The sequence below is a fragment of the Salmo salar genome, chromosome 07 (assembly GCF_965601325.2).
Source record: "Salmo salar chromosome 07, fSalSal1, whole genome shotgun sequence".
Classification (NCBI taxonomy): domain Eukaryota; kingdom Metazoa; phylum Chordata; class Actinopteri; order Salmoniformes; family Salmonidae; genus Salmo; species Salmo salar.
Genome location: NC_138297.1, coordinates 19,903,334 through 19,923,654, shown reverse-complemented (window position 1 = coordinate 19,923,654; position 20,321 = coordinate 19,903,334). Strand labels below are relative to the sequence as shown.

Genomic DNA, 20,321 nt, shown 5'->3' with positions numbered 1-20,321 from the left:
TGACTGATCCCAGATCAGATGTTTGTCCCATGACGTGTCCAAAGCAACCCTCAAAACGTTTGCTTTTTATTTACTACAGTGGGAGCGGATCAGTTGCAGCTCGTATCCGTCAGTGTCCAGCTGGGTTGAAATAGGATAACATTTCCTAACAATGTACACTGGAATGGACATTGGCCTTCGTTTCGATTCATTACAAACGATGACAATGAAAAGGGGTGAAGTAATACATTGTAGCATGCATTGAACTTGTCTGTTTCTTCAAGAGAAACTTCAAGAAAAATGTCAAGTCTGACATCGCTCTCCTCTCTCCGACAAGACGAATAAAAGAGGCAAGCAGCCTCGGTTTGGCCAAGTCGCTAGAGTCTTAAAAACGAGCGAAAATCTAATTAGGCTCTTTGAAGTGAGGTACAGGGACAGATGGGAGAAATTAAAGATTGGCTGAGGCTAAGAGAGAGAGAACACTGAGTCTTTGTCGGGCGCCTTTGCTACTGACTGCATTGGAAGAGAGAGGGAGCGTGTATTTTCATGTCCTCCCTGTCAATTAACTCCATCACCCTTTTCCAGAAGCAGAAGAGGGCGGGCTGGAGGGTAGGTGCACTGCGTGCCAGCAGTCACCACAGGGCTTCTGTTTACAGCACCAGGCCCAAGTTCAAGTCTCCTTTTACCTCACCTACTCCTTTCGCACTTTTGCTAGTTGAGGAATATGTTGTAAGCGATATGTTGGAGACGCAGCCAGAGACGGGAGCAAATGAATGATTTAACCACCTCCTGACAACCTGTCTGTGCAGTATATTTCCACTGCCAAACATGTTTAATTATGTGCAAAGACTGCTGTGTCTTCTGACCATAAACACATTATATTGATGCATTGATAATCAGTGGATATCCAGTGTTTCTGATCAATTCATTTCGACCCAACGTTGACATTGTGTTATATAGGAGCATGCAAGATGAAATAGCTGTTGGCTGAATGATTTATAGGTTAGCTGAGAGAAATACAGTTAGCTATAAGTTTAGGGAATATAATTCTACAGTTGGTTGTAAAATGGTTGAGACTTGACAAGGGGAAATGAAGCTCTGCCCAAGCCAAGGCGATGACAACCTTCCTGTCTCACTCACAGCTCCGCACTAGCATCCAAACTATAGTTTATGTTGGCAAGGACCGGCAGGTATAAGATGATTGCAATACACCATGGCGCACACACACACAGACAGAGACACACAAACACTCAGAAGAGTGCACAGGCACAAACACACTCATACACGCTCTCTCTAGCACAGACACACAGACCCACGCACATGCCCATCCATTCCCCTTTCCATGAATGTGTGAATGTAGATAGGGCCTCATGCAGTCTCAAGTGGTCCCTGGCAAGGGCCCAAGTGGGCTGGAGAACTGAATAGAACATTGCTTGAAGCATTAAAACACACAGAGAATCGCACTGCTGATAAGTACCTATCGGCAGTCTATCACAGTTGGAGGCCGTTCCTTCTCTTGCTAGAACAAAAGCGGTACCTGCCGACCCGGTAGCAACAAACGTACCGATTTTACTTGGAAAATCACAATGCTCGTCAGTGGCCAACAACTTTACTTTGAGCCAATCAGAGAGCACGAACCCCCACGTGGGAGAGCAAAATAAAAGGGGGATTTTCTCCGCACATCCACGGGTGACAGTCACACTTCATATGCAATGTAGGCTATGGGATGGTAGCTAGCTAAGTGCACAGACGCAATGCACAAAACACTAAATACTTCATCCAAGCTAGATAACCACTGTATCTAGAATTGACATTATAATTAAATCACAATGGATTAGCTAGTTTCCATGATCAGCTGCCTGTGTTAGCTGCCGAGTTAGTGCAGTGTCCTTAGCTAGCCAGCTATGCTGTGCTAGCTAACGTATATGCTAACATTAGCTTGTTAGCTAAACATTTGGCTCTTGGCTGCCACTGGCAGTCTGGGATAATGGAGCGTGAATTAAATTGTTTCTTTGTCATCTTGCTAGGTAGTGATCTAGCTGTGGCCATCTGGCTAATATAATAAGGACTTTTTACAAAATAACAATTAAAATCGAAGACAGCTTGGAATCTAGACCATTAGCAATACCCACGGATATGCATTGCCAAACAAAGCTACTGCCACCTTCTGGTTTGGAGTATTTTAACAAAGGGCGAGTGGCTGACGACTTTGCTGTATGAACACACAAGTGATCGACTGCCGACACTCTGTTCAAGGGCGCTAAGTACTGTTGCCAGGCAAACGTTTGACAATCCTACCAGTGTGTCTGAGCGTTTACAGCAGTCGCTTATATAGACTGGATAGGCTAGACACAGAGAGTTAGCAATTGCCTCTATACCAGAAACAACAGATAGGGCCAAGAGTATTGTCAAAACCTGGCAAAGACCGTTCGGTCGAAATGTTGCATTGTGGGAGCATATACAACAGTGTGTTGTTTTTTTCTTTCTTTTATACAACAGTTTTGGACATGGTGCGTTATGGATGCTGTATAATTCATCTGATGTTGAGCAATAGAGGATCGGCTTAGACGCATGTTTAAAACCGTTCAGCCCATGACTCGTCCATCTGCCAAGAAAATGACAAATTTGATTAAAATGAAAATGATTGATTGCTGATGGTGATATTGATAATACTCACAGTCTTTTGAGTGCGAGCAATCCAAGAAAAGCCCCCGGTTCGATAAGGCTGATGATGTTGTTCCGCATGTCCCTGTGAAAGACAAACGAAGGGTAAGCCACAAGAAAATAAAAAGGCAAACTAAACATCAAGTGCACAACAAAGAACGTCTGGTTCGTGTCACGGCATACTGCAATCAAGACATATGAATATTTGCAGCCAACTTGATCCAAAAATACCATTCCCCAATGAGTAATACATATTTTTTTACGCATCTAATAACACATAAAGATATTTTCTCAAAGCCTCAAATAAATAGAAAATTACAGTCGAAGAAACACACTTCAAGATCAGAGGGGTTCCCGAAATCCACATAAATACAGTGGATTGTGAGAAAGACAAGGTCCGGCGCAGAGCAAAAGAACTTAGGACTTTTCACTGGAAAGGGACAAAGGTGGAGTTTTTCCCTGACTTCTCCAAGGAGGTTCAGGACAAGAGAAAAGCGTTCACGGAGGTGAGACATATGTGCATGAAACGGGGACTGAAATACTCCTTGCAACACCCTGCCGTGTTCTGGGTTACTGTGAGAGGATCACTACGTCGTTTCACAGATCCAAAAGAGGCACAGAAGTGTGTCGCGGACATCAATGAGGCCGAACGATCTGAGTAGCGTGGTAGGCTATGGAAGATCCCCATGATGGCGGTGGTTCAACAGGGATTAACTACCAGTTTTCTCTAAGCTGATAGAACTTCCTATGTTTTGAGTAATAGTCTCACTGAGTGTTTATGCTGTGAATGCTGCCTACAATTTATCTTTCTGGTTTACAGTTGATATCATTATAATACTAGATTGAGCAGGAATCTAGGCCAAGCATATCATTTGTTTTATGGTCATAGTAGGGATAAACATTTCCTTTTTTTTTCTTCACTCGCATGTTCATGCCATGATGGGCACAACCCAAAGTGTTAGTTGGCTTATTTATCATTATTATGACCTATATCGGTCACCCTTTGGTGTTGGTCCTCTGCTTACATTCCTGCCTCATGGAATTAGACAGTTCATGAGAAAGATAATCTCTTTTTGGGAGTATAATGAGCAGCCTGTCTTTATGTCCAATGTTTTTGGTTGATCCATGTCATTTCTATGACATGTCATCGCTGTCATATCAAAATGTATATGGTCATGCCTGTATTTGGCGTTGGTAAAACGTCCTTATTCTGGTTGGAGCGTCAGTGCTGGGAAGTCCTCGGGACACTTCAGACACGGATGAAGGCCTGGTTTAGGGGAGGGCGATTTTTACATTTGTTTTGTATCACGTGGGTTTGGGATATGTTGATGACATACAGTGCCTTGCGAAAGTATTCGGCCCCCTTGAACTTTTCGACCTTTTGCCACATTTCAGGCTTCAAACATAAAGATATAAAACTGTAATTTTTTGTGAAGAATCAACAACAAGTGGGACACAATTATGAAGTGGAACGAAATTTATTGGATATTTCAAACTTTTTTAACAAATAAAAAACTGAAAAATTGGCCGTGCAAAATTATTCAGCCCCTTTACTTTCAGTGCAGCAAACTCTCTCCAGAAGTTCAGTGAGGATCTATGAATGATCCAATGTTGCCCTAAATGACTAATGATGATAAATAGAATCCACCTGTGTGTAATCAAGTCTCCGTATAAATGCACCTGCTCTGTGATAGTCTCAGAGGTCTGTTTAAAGCGCAGAGAGCATCATGAAGAACAAGGAACACACCAGGCAGGTCCGAGATACTGTTGTGGAGAAGTTTAAAGCCGGATTTGGATACAAAAAGATTTCCCAAGCTTTAAACATCCCAAGGAGCACTGTGCAAGCGATAATATTGAAATGGAAGGAGTATCTGACCACTGCAAATCTACGAAGACCCGGCCGTCCCTCTAAACTTTCAGCTCATACAAGGAGAAGACTGATCAGAGATGCAGCCAAGAGGCCCATGATCACTCTGGATGAACTGCAGAGATCTACAGCTGAGGTGGGAGACTCTGTCCATAGGACAACAATCAGTCGTATACTGCACAAATCTGGCCTTTATGGAAGAGTGGCAAGAAGAAAGCCATTTCTTAAAGATATCCATAAAAAGTGTTGTTTAAAGTTTGCCACTAGCCACCTGGGAGACACACCAAACATGTGGAAGAAGGTGCTCTGGTCAGATGAAACCAAAATCGAACTTTTTGGCAACAATGCCAAACGTTATGTTTGGCGTAAAAGCAACACAGCTCATCACCCTGAACACACCATCCCCACTGTCAAACATGGTGGTGGAAGCATCATGGTTTGGGCCTGCTTTTCTTCAGCAGGGGCAGGGAAGATGGTTAAAATTGATGGGAAGATGGATGGAGCCAAATACAGGACCATTCTGGAAGAAAACCTGATGGAGTCTGCAAAAGACCTGGACTGGGACGGAGATTTGTCTTCCAACAAGACAATGATCCAAAACATAAAGCAAAATCTACAATGGAATGGTTCACAAATAAACATATCCAGGTGTTAGAATGGCCAAGTCAAAGTCCAGACCTGAATCCAATCGAGAATCTGTGGAAAGAACTCAAAACTGCTGTTCACAAACGCTCTCCATCCAACCTCACTGAGCTCGAGCTGTTTTGCAAGGAGGAATGGCCAAAAATGTCAGTCTCTCGATGTGCAAAACTGATAGAGACATACCCCAAGCGACTTACAGCTGTAATCGCAGCAAAAGGTGGCGCTACAAAGTATTAACTTAAGGGGGCTGAATAATTTTGCACGCCCAATTTTTCAGTTTTTTATTTGTTAAAAAAGTTTGAAATATCCAATAAATTTCGTTCCACTTCATGATTGTGTCCCACTTGTTGTTGATTCTTTACAAAAAATTACAGTTTTATGTCTTTATGTTTGAAGCCTGAAATGTGGCAAAAGGTTGAAAAGTTCAAGGGGGCCGAATACTTTCGCAAGGCACTGTATTTGTTCTATCGGAAGTTTAATGTTCTATGTGGGGTGCACTACCAGTCGTTCACTTTCTTCGATTCAAAAGCAAAGTCTATCCGAATGGCATTGATTTAAAATACTTTAATAGTCATCGTGTTTTGGTAATAGTATATTTACAACCTTTCAGACATGTCCAATGTGATTAAAATTACGTTGTGGAATGTGAACGGATTAGGTTCATATTCTAAAAAGACGAAAGGTATTGAATTTTCTTAAACAAAAACACACAGACGTGATTATGCTCCATGAGACCCTCCTTCTGGAAAAGGATGCTCCTAGGGTGGGAGACAGATGGGTGGGCGGTGCTTACCATAATACAGTGATTCCCAAACTTTTTATAGTCCCGTACCCCTTCAAACATTCAACCTCCAGCTGCGTACCCCCTCCCCTCTAGCACCAGGATCAGCACGCTCTCAAATGTAGTTTTTTTGCCATCATTGTAACCTTGGCCACACACACACACTATACGATACATTTATTAAACATAAGAATTTGTTTTTGTCACAACCCGGGCTCGTGGGAAGTGACAAAGAGCTCATATAGGACCAGGGCACAAATAATAATATAATAATACTAATCAATAATTTTGCTCTTTATTTAACCATCTTACATATAAAACCTTATTTGTGCATCGAAAATTGTGAATAACTGACCACAAGTTAATGAGAAGGGTGTGCTTGAAAGGATGCACATAACTCTGCAATGTTGGGTTGTATTGGAGAGAGTCTCAGTCTTAAATCATTTACCACACACAGTCTGTGCCTGTATTTAGTTTTCATGCTAGTGAGGGCCGAGAATCCACTCTCACATAGGTATGTGGTTGCAAAGGGCATCAGTGTCTTAACAGCGCGATTTGCCAAGGCAGGATGCTCTGAGCGCAGCCCAATCCAGGAATCTGGCAGTGGCTTCTGATTAAATTCAAATTTTCACAGAACCACTTGTTGCAATTTCGATGAGGCTCTCTTGTTCAGATATGGGTAAGTGGACTGAAGGCAGGGCATGAAAGGGATAACGAATCCAGTTGTTTGTGTCGACCGTTTCGGTAAAGTACCTGTGTAATTGCACACTCAACTCACTCAGGTGCTTCGCTATATCACATTTGACATTGTCCGTAAGAGTTCATTTGCACACAAAAAATCATACAATGATGGAAAGACCTGTGTGTTGTCCTTGTTAATGCAGACAGAGAAGAGCTCTAACTTCTTAATCATAGCCTCAATTTTGTCCCGCACATTGAATATAGTCCCTATAATCCTAGATTCAGATCATTCAGGTGAGAAAAAACATCACCCAGATTGGCCAGTCGTGTGAGAAACTTGTCATCATGCAAGCGGTCAGACAAGTGAAAATGATGGTCAGTAAAGAGAACTTTAAGCTCGTCTCTCAATTCAAAAAAACGTGTCAATACTTTGCCCCTTGATAACCAGCGCACTTCCGTTTGTTGTAAAAGTGTTACATGGTCGCTGCCCATATCATTGCATAATGCAGAAAATACACGAGAGGTCAGGGGCCTTGCTTTAACAAAGTTAACCATTTTCACTGTAGTGTCCAAAACGTCTTTCAAGCTGTCAGGCATTCCCTTGGCAGCAAGAGCCTCTTGTGGATGCTGCAGTGTATCCAAGTGGCGTCGGAAGCAACTGCTTGCACGCGTGTTACCACTCCACTATGTCTCCCTGTCATGGATTTTGCGCCATCAGTACAGATACCAACATGAGCAGCAGCTACATTTGGCAACATACGGACCGTTAGTGCAAATTCTGCGACAGAGTAAAGGTTAATGTGATTGGATGTTAATTATTTGACTAGGCTACCTTTACTTGACATTGTGTTGTTATTTCGCTGAACACTAGATGGTTTCATTTTATTTTTGCCAGTGAAACGAGGCTACTCAGGAAAGAGAAAAAAACTAACCCAAATGTATAACCCCGTTGGAAAATATAAAATGTGCATTTAAAAAAAAGTTATTCACATTTTTATTTGGCGTACCCTCCGACGGCATTGCGCGTACCCCAGTTTGGGAATACCTGCCAGAATACATTCAACCCCCCCAAAAAAGAGGTGTATGTTCTATTTTCCAAAAGTATACATGTTCAAGTGGAAAAATAGTTTAAGGACACTGAGGGACGAATCTTGACTTTACTTGTATAGATTTCAGGCCAAAATATAATATGAATATTTATGTTCTGAATGAGGAGGACCCAGACTTCCGTCAACTTAACAAAATAATATTGGATTTTGGTTATTTTCCTCTGGTACTAGGGGGGAGGGACTATAATCAGGTCCATGATGCATTTTTATATAAATCCAAAACTGGTCTAACCAGGACCTCCAAAACTCAAGAAGCAATTAAAACTCTATGTAAGGATGCTGGTGACTGATATATGGAGACTGATCAATCCAAACCCTCGTGATTACACATTCTTTTTGAATAGGCACACTGTTTATTCACATGTTGACTACTTTATCTCGCACTCCCTCATAGATAAAGTGTGTGCTTGCAGTGTGGTCACGATAGCTATGGCAGATCATGCACCCATTGATCTGACTGTTGGAATAGGAAAAGAAAGATAACATTTGTAAATGTTGGCGAATGAACAACAGCCTCTTACAGAACAAGGCAATTTGTGAAATCCTGAACACACAGATTACGACATTCTTTGAAACAAACAGTGCGAAACAGGTACATGTCTGGGAAGCTTTTAAAGCATACATACGAGGAGTAATGATACAACGATCAGCTACTATAAAGAAATTAAATAAACAGAACATTGATAAACTTGAAACAGAGCTCAAAACGCTGGAGAGGGAATATTGGTCCAATCCTAACAACATTTCTCTGGTAAACCTGACAAAAACCGAATACGAGCTGAATACTTTATTCAGTAAAAAAGATGAAGCAGAGGTGATACAAAAATCAGGTGAAAAGGCAGGAAAACTGTTTGCCAGTCAATTGAAATCTAGAGAAACAGATCTGCAAATAGGTGGAATCAGAAATAAGACAGGCAAGTTGATTATACTTCAGACGGTGCTTTAGATATGCAGAAAGCAGAGGCATTCTTTCAGAATTTGAACCTTCCTAAACTAACAGAGGAAAACAGGAACTGGCTGGACCACCCCATTACTTTGGAGGAATTGACCAAAAAAAGACAAGCACCAGTGGTAAAACTCCAGGGTTGGATGGGATACCCAGTGATTTCTATAAAAGGTTTGCAGAGAAGCTTAGCTCAGTAATATTGAAAACATTTAACACATCGATTGAGTTCCCACCTACGCACCACCCTAATTTTATTTGTTTATTTTATTTCACCTTTATTTAACCAGGTAGGCCGGTTGAGAACAAGTTCTCATTTACAATTGCGACCTGGCCAAGATAAAGCAAAGCAGTTCGACACAAACAACAACACAGAGTTACACATGGAATAAACAAGCGTACAGTCAATAACACAATAGGAAAAAAAAGAAAGTACTGAGAAAGGGAAAAGATCCCCATGAGTGTGGGAGCTACCGTCCAATTTCTTTAATAAATTGTCATGGAAAATTGTTTACAAAACTTCTGGCTATGGAGGGTGAATCATATCATCAAGAAAATCATAAATCCAGACCAGGTGGGATTTGTGAAAAGCAGAACTTCATCTGACAAGTCATCTGGAAGGCAAAAGATTTGGATACTTTAGTGGCAGCCTTATCCTAGACACAGAGAAAGCCTTTGATCGGGTGGGCTGGGACTACCTGCATTATACTCTAAATACATTTGGATTTGGACAGGGCTTTCAGAATATTATTAAACAAACAGTTGATGTCGGAAGTTTACATACACTTAGGTTGGAGACATTAAAACTTCTGATAGGCTAATTGACATCATTTGAGTCAATTGGAGGTGTGCCTCTTTGCTTGACATCATGGGAAAATCAAAAGGAATCAGTCAAGACCTCAGAAAAAAAATGTAGACCTCCACAAGTCTGGTTCATCCTTGGGAGCAATTTCCAAACGCCTGAAGGTACCACGTTCATCTGTACAAACAATAGTACGCTAGTATAAACACCATGGGACCACGCAGCTGTCATACCAGTCAGGCAGGAGACGCGTTCTGTCTCCTAGAGATGAATATACTTTGGTGTGAAAAGTGCAAATCAATCCCAGAACAACAGCAAAGGACCTTGTGAAGATGCTGGAGGAAACAGGTACAAAAGTATCTATATCCACAGTAAAACGAGTCCTATATCGACATAACCTGAAAGGCCGCACAGCAAGGAAGAAGCCACTGCTCCAAAACCGCCATAAAAAAGCCAGACTACGGTTTGCAACTGCACATGGGGACAAAGATCATACCTTTTGGAGAAATGTCCTCTGGTCTGATGAAACAATATTATAACTATTTGCCCATAATGACCATCATTATGTTTGGAGGATAAAGGGGGAGGCTTGCAAGTCAAAGAACACCATCCCAACCGTGAAGCACGGGGGTGGCAGCATCATGTTGTGGGGGTGCTTTGCTGCAGGAGGGACTGGAACACTTCACAAAATAGATGGCATCATGAGGCAGGAAAATTATGTGGATATATTGAAGCAACATCTCAAGACATCCGTCAGGAAGTTAAAGCTTGGTCGCAAATGGGTCTTCCAAATGGACGATGACCCCAAGCATACTTCCAAAGTTGTGGCAAAATGGCTTAAGGACAACAAAGTCAAGGTATTGGAGTGGCCATCACAAAGCCCTGACCTCAATCCTACAGAAAGTTTGTGGGCAGAACTGAAAACACATGTGCGAGCAAAAAGGCCTACAAACCTGACTCAGTTACTCCAGCTCTGTCAGGAGGAATGGGCCAAAATTCACCCAACTTATTGAGGGAAGCTTGTGGAAGGCTACCCGAAACGTTTTATCCAAGTTAAACAATTTAAAGGCAATGCTACCAAATACTAATTGAGTGTATGTAAACTTCTGACCCACTGGGAATATAATGAAATAAATAAAAGCTGAAATTAAATCATTCTCTACTATTATTCTGACATTTCACATTCTTAAAATAAAGTGGTGATCCTAACTGATCTAAGACAGGGAATTTTTACTCAGATTAAATGTCAGGAATTGTGAAAAACTGAGTTTAAATGTATTTGGCTAAGGCATATGTAAACTTCCGACTTCTTCTGTATGTACAACGAGGTCATCCCGAGTGACAAAGTGGTCTAGGGCACAGCATCGCATCCTGGTTCGAATCCAGGCTCTGTTGGTCGCCAGGTGTACGGTGTTTCCTCTGACACATTGGTGCAGCTGGCTTCCAGGTTAAGCGGGCATTGTGTCAAGAAGCAGTGCGGCTTGTCTGGGTTGTGTTTCGGAGGATGCACGGTTCTCGACCTTCGCCTCTCCTGCGTTCTATACGGGAGTCGCAGCGATGAGACAAGACTAACTACCAAATGGAATCCACACAATTACGGAGAAAAAGGCGTAAAATAAATAAATAACATAATTTAGTCACTAACGGACTATGATCATCTCCATTTTTAGTAGGACAAGGCACGAAACAAGGTGACTGTCTCTCACCTCTCCTATTTATTATAGCATTAAAAACATTTGCCCAAAGCCATTAGGCTGCATCCGTCAATCAAAGGGGTTAATATAGGAGGTAGAGAGAATAAACTACTGCTTTATGCAGACTGGAAGTTTCAATGGGTCCCTAAATCTTGAGGTACCTGGGGATCGCTTGAAATCCTGGTCTAGAGAACATGACTTCATAAAACCTTGACCCACTACTGAACAAAATTCAACTCCAGTTTAAGAGCTGGGATAAGCTACAAATCTCATTATGGGGTAGGATACAGATTATAAAGATAGTCATAGCTCCTAAACTGAATTACGTCATCAGCATGTTACCACTGTTCATACCTGTCTATACCTTTAAATCCATAGACAAAATGAGTACTAAGTTTGGATGGGCCGGTAAAAGGGCCAGGATGAATCTAGCGAGACCACAGGCAACGACTGAGGAGGGAGGATTAAAGTTCCCTAACACGTAACTGTATCAAAAAGACTTTGTAGCTGCCCAAATAGGTGCTCTCTTTACTGAAAACTCTAATAGGCCAATCTAGATGGACATGGAATGAAATACCCCATTCGGAGCATCACATTATTTGAGTCAATAAAAGGTGGGACTGCAGAATCCAATAATGTCCAATACAATAATATATGGAGTCAGAGTCATAAGAGAGAGAAACCTTCACCTTTCCTGACAAGCTCTGCTTCGTTATGGAACAACCCTAAATTGAAAATAGGGGGACACGTGGTCTTCTGGAAAGATTGGAATAGAAAGGGGATAAAGAACATTGGTTGTCTATATTAACAATACTTGTTTACTTCTTTTGAATAACTAAGGTCCAAGTATAATTTACAGAAACAAGACTTTTGGAGATATCTCCAGTTTAGACATTGTATGCTTAATAAGGTAGGACAGAATAACAACAAATTCCCTGTAAATTCTGATAGAAGTCTTAAGATAGCAATCCTTTGCTAATTACCACATACCGCACGGTTTCTATATAGCCACCTTATAGGTGGATTTAATGGAACTTGTAAGGCCCTAAAAGGGAAAAAGATCAGGGAGGTAACATTTGGAGCGAAGGAATGGAATATAGTAGTACAACAGATGCGCCGTCCTATGAGAGATGCCCGGTCCAAGCTGATTACATTTAAAGTGTTCAGTAGGATTTATAGGACTCCTCTGAGGTTGAACAGAATAGGTTTGATTGAATCCAGTCTACGCTGGAGATGTCAGTCAAGTACAGGTGACATAATCCAAATGTTCTGTAACTGTCCAAGCTTGCATACTTTTTGGCAGAATGTAATGGAAAAGATTACCTGCAAATCCTGCTTTGCTATTACTGAATATCACTAAAGATATTGATAGACTGAGAAGCTCATGTTTAAACTGGCAAAAAGTTGCTCTAACCACAACCAAAAGAGTCATATTGAGACACTGGAGGGAAAAGGACCCTCCCTCATTTAACGAATGGTACAAAGCCTTGGCAGAAACAGCTTCATATGAAAGGTTGATTTATAAAACGATTGATACACTCGATGTTTTCTGACATCTGGGGACAAAAAAAGAAGCAGCAGCTCCAGTGAGCACACGATCACCAAGATTGGACAACTGAGGAGTGGAAAAACATTGTCTGGAACAGCGAGTTCAGTTTACTTGGGTTGCCTGGTCAGTCCCCATACCTCAACCCAATAGACCACCTTCGGGATGAGATGGAACAGGCTGTTCGCAGCACGAATGTACTGCCGTCCAATCTGCAGCAACTGCATGATACCATCCCGTCTGCGCAGACCAACATCCCTGTTGAACGTTTCAGACACATTGTAGAATTCCACGGAGAATTCGGGCTGTTCTGGAAGCAGAGGGGGGTCCGACCCGGTACTAGATGGGTGTACCAAAGAAAAACTGGCCGGTGATTGTATAAGAGCTTTGTACAGTGCATTCGGAAAGTATTCAGACCCTTTGACTTTTTCCACATTTTGTTAGGTTACAGCCTTATTCTAAAATGAATTAAATTAATGTTTTTCCTCATCAATCTACACACAATAAACCATAATGACAAAGCAAAAAACAGGTTTTTAGAAAACAAATAAAAAATAAAAACTGAAATATCACATTTTACAGAAGTCCTCAGACCCTTTACTCACTACTTGGTTGAAGCACCTTTGGCAGCGATTACAGCCTTGAGTCTTCTTGGATACGACGCTACAAGCTTAGCACACCTGTATTTGGGGAGTTTCTCCCATTCTTCTCTGCAGATCCTCTCAAGCTCTGTTAGGTTAGATGGGGAGCGTCGCTGCACAGCTATTTTCTGGTCTCTCCAGAGATGTTCAACCGGGTTCAAGTTCGGCCTCTGGCTGGGCCACTCACGGACATTAAGAGATTTGTCCCGAAGCCACCCTTGTGTTGTCTTGGCTGTGTGCTTAGGGTTGTTGTCCTGTTGGAAGGTGAACCTTCGCCCCCCAGTCTGAGGTTCTGAGCGCTCTGGAACAGATTTTCATCAAGGATCTCTCTGTACTTTGCTTCGTTCATCTTTCCCTCGATGCTGACTAGTCTTCCAGTCTCTGCCACTGAAAAACATCCCCACAGCATGATGCTGCTGCCACCACCATGCTTCACCGTCGGGATGGTGCCTGGTTTCCTCCAGACGTGACCCTTGGCATTCAGGCCGAAGAGTTCAATCTTGGTTTCATCAGACCGGGGAATCTTGTTTCTCATGGTCTGAGTCCTTTAGGTGCCTTTTGGCAAACTCCAAGCGGGCTGTCATCTGCCTTTACCGAGGAGTGGCTTCCGTCTGGCGACTCTACCATAAAGGCCTGATTGATGGAGTGCTGCAGAGATGGTTGTTCTTCTGGAAGGTTCTCCCATCTCCACAAAGGAATTCTAGAGCTATGTCAGAGTGACCATTGGGTTCTTGGTCACCTCCCTGACCAAGGCCCTACTCCCCCGATTGCTCAGTTTTGCAGGGTGGCCAGCTCTAGGAAGAATCTTGGTGGTTCCAAACTTCTTCCATTTAAGAATGATGGAGGCCACTGTGTTCTTGGGGACCTTCAATGCTGCAGAAATGTTTTAGCACCCTTCCCCAGATCTGTGCCTTGACACAATCCTGTCTCAGAGTTCTACGGGCAATTCCTTCCACCTCATTGCTTGGTTTTTGCTCTGACATGCACTGTCAACTGTGGGACTTTATATAGACAGGTGTGTGCCTTTCCAAATCATGTCCAATCATTTGAATTTACCACAGGTGGACTCCAATCAAGTTGTAAAAAACATTTCAAGGATGACGAATGTAAACAGGATGTACCTGAGCTCAATTTCGAGTCTCGTAGCAAAGGGTCTGAATACTTACTTTTTATTTTTAATACATTTGCACAAATGTTTAAAAAACGGTTTTTGCTTTGTGGTTATGGGGTATGGTGTGTAGATTGAGGAGGAAAAACATGAATTTAATCAATTTCAGGATAAGGCTGTAATGTAACAAAATGTGGAGAACCTCAAGGGGTCTGAATACTTTCCGAATGCACTGTACATTCAGAGACAACATAAGGTCAAAGAGTAAGGCCTATACCCAAGAGCCAGTTTTGAGCAACAATTTTAGCAGAATGTATGACTGTCCTTAAACTGAAATCCCACTGGCGCTTACTCACCCCATTGACCCCTGGTGCTATGGTACTTGTATTGTACTTCTTTATAGACAGTATAACTGCAATGGCCAACAATTCCCCCATATCCCATGGGACTCTCACCCACTCAGACACCTGTGGCAGGGGCACTAGACTCCCCCCCCCCAAAAAAAAATATCTATCAAGCCTCCTCGGCCCAGTCACTGACAGCCGTGGGTCTCCAGGGGCCCCACACACAAAGGCTCCCCGCCACGATTAGTCCTGGACTGAGTTCGAGGCAGCACGGTCACAGATACCTGCTAGCACCTAGCGCTCACCTGCGCCACCACTGCCGAGTCACTCATTACGGTCTGTGTTTTTAAAGACCTCGCAGGTCGCCACCTGTGCCCCCATACAAAGGCCGCTGGGTAACTGACTGGGCTGTTTGATGTTCAGGAGCTGTCATCTGGCTGGAGGGGGATTGGGAGGGCTACACATGGATCACAGGAGCCTAGCTATTGCTTTTGATGAGCATTGGCAAAATTGGCTTTCCTGTAGAGGGGTGTTGAAAGACAAATGGAAAAGGAGTAAGGCCGAAAAAAAAGAATGAGCTTCAAAATTTGATGAATTGGTGCCTCTATGGCAATTCAAAAAGGCTGATTGAGAGCCTTTTTACTAAATAATGTGTTTGATTTATATGATTGTGTATTGCTTTTAGTGTCTTGATGTGCATATTGATGTGTATAATGTATTATTGTGTGTAGTGTGTATTGATGTGTATATAGGACATCTGTGAAAGAGACCTTGGTCTCAGTATGACTCCCTGTCAAAAAAAAAGGTTAAAAAAATGTAATAAATGCGAGGCACAAATGGATCACCTTGGACCACCTGTAAGAGGCCAGAAAAAGAGACAGGATCTTTGTACTTGCTTACTGTTCCGGAGGGTACCTTTACCCTACTAATAATTTCTCCCCAGTCAATTCTGTTCTCCCCTCTAAATACCTTCCAAAAGTTTCACTTTGAAATGCTGCTGTTGCCTTCGTCAACACTTAGCTGTGGTCTTTACCCCAACTGTTTGATGTTGGTGACCATAGTAAATCAACAGAGGGGCAAAATATCCGAAGTTATGGAATAGCAGATTAACCACAGTTCAGACTCTGGGGGAGGGTGTTCAACAAGGCAACATTTTGGCTCACATTTATCCATGCCTTGATCAGGCTTGATGATGCCAAGGTGGGGCCGGTGCCAGCCAAATGACCGGTGTCAAACATCAGTGGGGGCAGCCCACAGTTTAGCACCAAAGCCAATCCCAATCTACTGATCCTTCCATTTCCTCAAAGAGTAGTGCTGGAATGCTGTCAAAGGGTGAAACAGTGCACCAATTTTTCTGAACTCGTTTCAAACTCAAATTCAGAATTTTCTGTGATTCTAATTCCTAATGGTCGTTCTGTGGTTTTTTCTCAAAATGACAGCTTGGCGTGATCAGTTCTGTGGCGTCTTAGACGGGGGGACGGGGGAAACAATGGTCTGTTTGGTGGATTACGTTAAGCGAGTCACTGAAAGGTTATGTTTCTGATCTGTTTTTGTCAGTTGTTTACGAAGCTGGTTGACCTACATCTTCTACTGATTGACTGTCAAGTCGTCACGGACATGACTAAGATTAAAATTGAGGGGTGGCATCCATGTATTGGAAAAAATAATCGTACAACTTCAACACTATCACCTTTGTCACTGCACTCCACTGGCAGAATTATCAGTAAAAGTGCAGAATATTAAACCATTTTACATTTCCTTTATAGAGAAGCAGAATAACTTGTGGGGCGAGTCAGGTAGCGGTGGAGGTAGACCGCGTGCAACCTATCCCAACTCGCCCTCAGGTACCAAAACTGCCAACCACAAACTACCTGGCACATTTCAAACTCCCTTTGCAAGAACACGCTAGATCTGCTTGCCATGCTAAAATGGAAATTACTGGATAATGGAATCTGAATTAATTTACCTCAGAGTACTTTAGGGGATTCCGGAATTATCCTTGTGCTCTGACTAGATCGAACCTGAGATTCTGTAGAAGCCTCTGCAGCCATTTTGGAAAGATGTAGAATCACAGCCAAATGCACTGTTCAATATAAGAGCACAGCAGCTACTGACAAACATAAGCTTGTCATTTGGATGGTAGGAAAATATTAAGTCTCTTCAATTTTCATCTGCCACAAGTAATATTAAAGCCAGATTGTTTCTTTGGCAGGTTTCTAACAAGTATACTCTACCAAATCTGCCACAAAGTTTCTTTTCAAGGTGAAAATTGATGTTACGATCACGAGAAATTGCTGATGTTAAAAAAGGCTGTCTGCTGAAACAAAACAGTACACAAGATCACATTCATTCTCAACGTCGAGAGTTCTCACTCCACCTGAGTCCAGTTAAGTGAGGAAAAAACAGAAATCTCCCACCCCATACTTTTTTTTATACTTGTTTAACTTGAGTGTATCTTTATCTTATGCAATGTTGATAACCTACAGTTACACAATCTTCACAGGTTTCTTACATGCATAAAAGACTAGCATTCCTCATATACTGTCATTGTCCATAGCAATGGTTCCTTTTGAAACTCAAAACCTCTCCAGTCCTTCCAAATAACAAGGGATTATCTCTGCTTCATTTATAATAATAACCATTCCCTCTGTCTTGACTCCGTGTCAGCTTTGGGAGAGAATTACTGTGCGACAGGGCTTGGGTTCATATTACTGTATAGGAGGGTGACCATGAGAGTTGATTATTGACTTCAGGAAGCAGAGGACGGGACATGCCCCAATCCACATCAGCGGGACTGCAGTAGAGATGGGGCTGTTGCGGCCATAACATTATGTCAGCCGGTTATTGTTATGCAAAAGATTGCTGGTCTCACGGTAATTGACCGTTAATTAACATAAACAGGTTTAGCATCTCCAGGACTCCACACATACAAGCCGCTGATGAGCCCCTTTGGAACATCCACATTAAAAACTGTCTAATAAAATAATTGAACATAAACCATCACAATGAATCTATTATTTATTTTAGTCAGGTCTAAAACATAACGAGATGAAAAAAATATATTTCAGAACAGAATATGAGTTGGCCTACTGTATGTTATCAGGCTATGCATCATGCCATAGACTTGTTCATTTTTTTAATTTAACCTTTATTTAACTAGGCAAGTCAGTTAAGAACAAATTCTTATTTACAATGATGGCCTAGGAACAGTGGGTTAACTGCCTTGTTCAGGGGCAGAACAACAGATTTTTACCTTGTCAGCTCAGGGATTCGATCTAGCAACCTTTCGGTTACTGGTACAACGCTCCAACCACTAGGCTACCTGCCGCCCCAGTTAGCTGATAAGATATGCCATTATTTGATATAATTTTATAGTAAGAAGAATATACTTGAGCTTAGCTGAATGAAATGGAATGGATATTTTTCCCATTACAGAGAGAGTTTGCCTATGAAGTGGCTATGTTGAGCGAAAACATTGTCAATTGAAACAGGTCCTAAATGCTAGATTAAACATTATTGGGCAACTTTAGTTGTGAATGATAGAAACCTTATTAGAAAACATATATGGGCTGCATGGGGGGACTATTGATGATTTGAGAAAGTAGCATAAAAAGCTTGCGCTCTGTTCCAAATTAAATCTGTTTGGGAACATCACAATGAAACATATTTCACTAAACGGTTGACAGCCTGTCTGCTCGCTCAAGAAAGGAATAAAGGAGAGAGGAGGAGGACATGCATGTTGATTAGAGGTTGACCGATTAATCGGAATGGCCGATTAATTAGGGCCGAATTCAAGATTTCATAACAATCGGTAATCTGCATTTTTGGACGCCAATTACGGCCGATTATATTGCAATCCACGAGGAGACTGCGTGGCAGGCTGACTACCTGTTACGTGAGTGCAGGCAGCAAGGAGCCATGGTAAGTTGCTAGCTAGCGTTAAACCTTGTAAAAAAAACAATCAATCTTAACATAATCACTAGTTAACTACACATAATTGATGATATTACTAGTTTAACTAGCTTGTTCTACGTTGTATATAATCAATGCGGTGCCTGAAATTGTGTCACTTCTCTTGCGTTCAGTGTAAGCAGAGTCAGGGTATATGCAGCAGTTTGGGTCGCCTGGCTCGTTGTGAACTGTGTGAAGACCATTTCTTCCTAACAAAGACCGTAATTCATTTGCCAGAATTTTACATAATTATGACATAACATTGAAGGTTGTGCAATGTAACAGCAATATTTAGACTTAGGGATGCCACCCATTCGATAAAATACGGAACGGTTCCATATTTCACTGAAAGAATAAACGTTTTGTTTTCGAAATTATAGTTTCCGGATTTGACCATATTAATGACCTAAGGCTCGTATTTCTGTGTGTTTATTACACTATAATTGAGTTTATGATTTGATAGAGCAGTCTGACTGAGCGGTGGTAGGCAGCAGCAGGCTCGTAAGCATTCAGTCCTGCATTTGCCAACAGCTCTTAGCAATGCTTGAAGCACAGAGCTGTTTATTACTTCAAGCCTATCAACTCCTGAGATTAGGCTGGAAATACTAAAATGCCTAAAGAACATCCAATAGTCAAAGGTCTATGAAATACAAAGGTATAGAAAGAAATAGTCCTATAATAACCTCAACCTAAAACTTCTTAACTGGGAATATTAACGCTCATGTTAAAAGGAACCACCAGCTTTCATATGTTCTCATGTTCTGAGCAAGGAACTTAAACTTTAGCTTTTTTACATGGCACATATCGCACTTGTACTTTCTTCTCCAACACTGTGTTTAGCATTATTTAAACCAAATGTAACGTTTCATTATTAATTTGAGACTAAATGGATTTTATTTATGTATTATATTAAGTTAAAGTGTTCATTGTTCATTCAGTATTGTTGTAATTGTAATTTATTTAAAAAAAATATATATATATAAAATCGGCATCGGCTTTTTTTGGCCCTCCAATAATCGGTATCGGCGTTGAAAAATCATAATCGGTCGACCTCTAATGTTAATGAGATATTCTGTATAGCTGAAGGTAATGTGTCACCCTATTAATTATGAAAATAGTTTTAAAAATCCCTATCACAAGGGTATTCAAAATCAAATTCACTAATTGTAGGCTAACTGTAAGCAGCCCTGTACAATCAATGAACCAACAACATAACCTAGGGGCTATATGTTCTCCGACTCATGGATAGACATTTTGGAGCGTAGCATAAGGTAATCAGTCCATCCAACATGCATAATAATACAGTCCACCCTCAAAGGCGATTACTAGAATTTGTTAAATTTTGGAGTATAGGATAGTCCAATTATGTACCATAGACATCTTAAATCAGTTTTGTTTCATGTTTTTCTGCCATGTGTAATATGTGGTAGGCTATGTATTGTAGAGAGGCACAATCATTATTTTCATTCAGTTATTTTTTATGCATACACTGTAATATGTGTATGGGAGTTATGAATGAATTATCACCTTAGAAAGCGCTGTCCATTTAGTTGTATTAGGCTTTGAAAC

The 20,321-nt window shown here is 41.5% G+C and overlaps 1 protein-coding gene across 1 annotated transcript in view; it reads right to left on the bottom strand.

Moving 5' to 3' along the window:
• LOC106608615 (adhesion G protein-coupled receptor A3) overlaps positions 1-20,321 on the bottom strand; it is a 66,868-nt gene that overhangs the window by 18,020 nt on the left and 28,527 nt on the right. Inside the window, exon 3 of the mRNA XM_014206657.3 lies at positions 2,657-2,728. Within this exon, the coding sequence (XP_014062132.3) occupies positions 2,657-2,728 (72 nt within the window). The remainder of the gene's footprint in view (positions 1-2,656; positions 2,729-20,321) is intronic.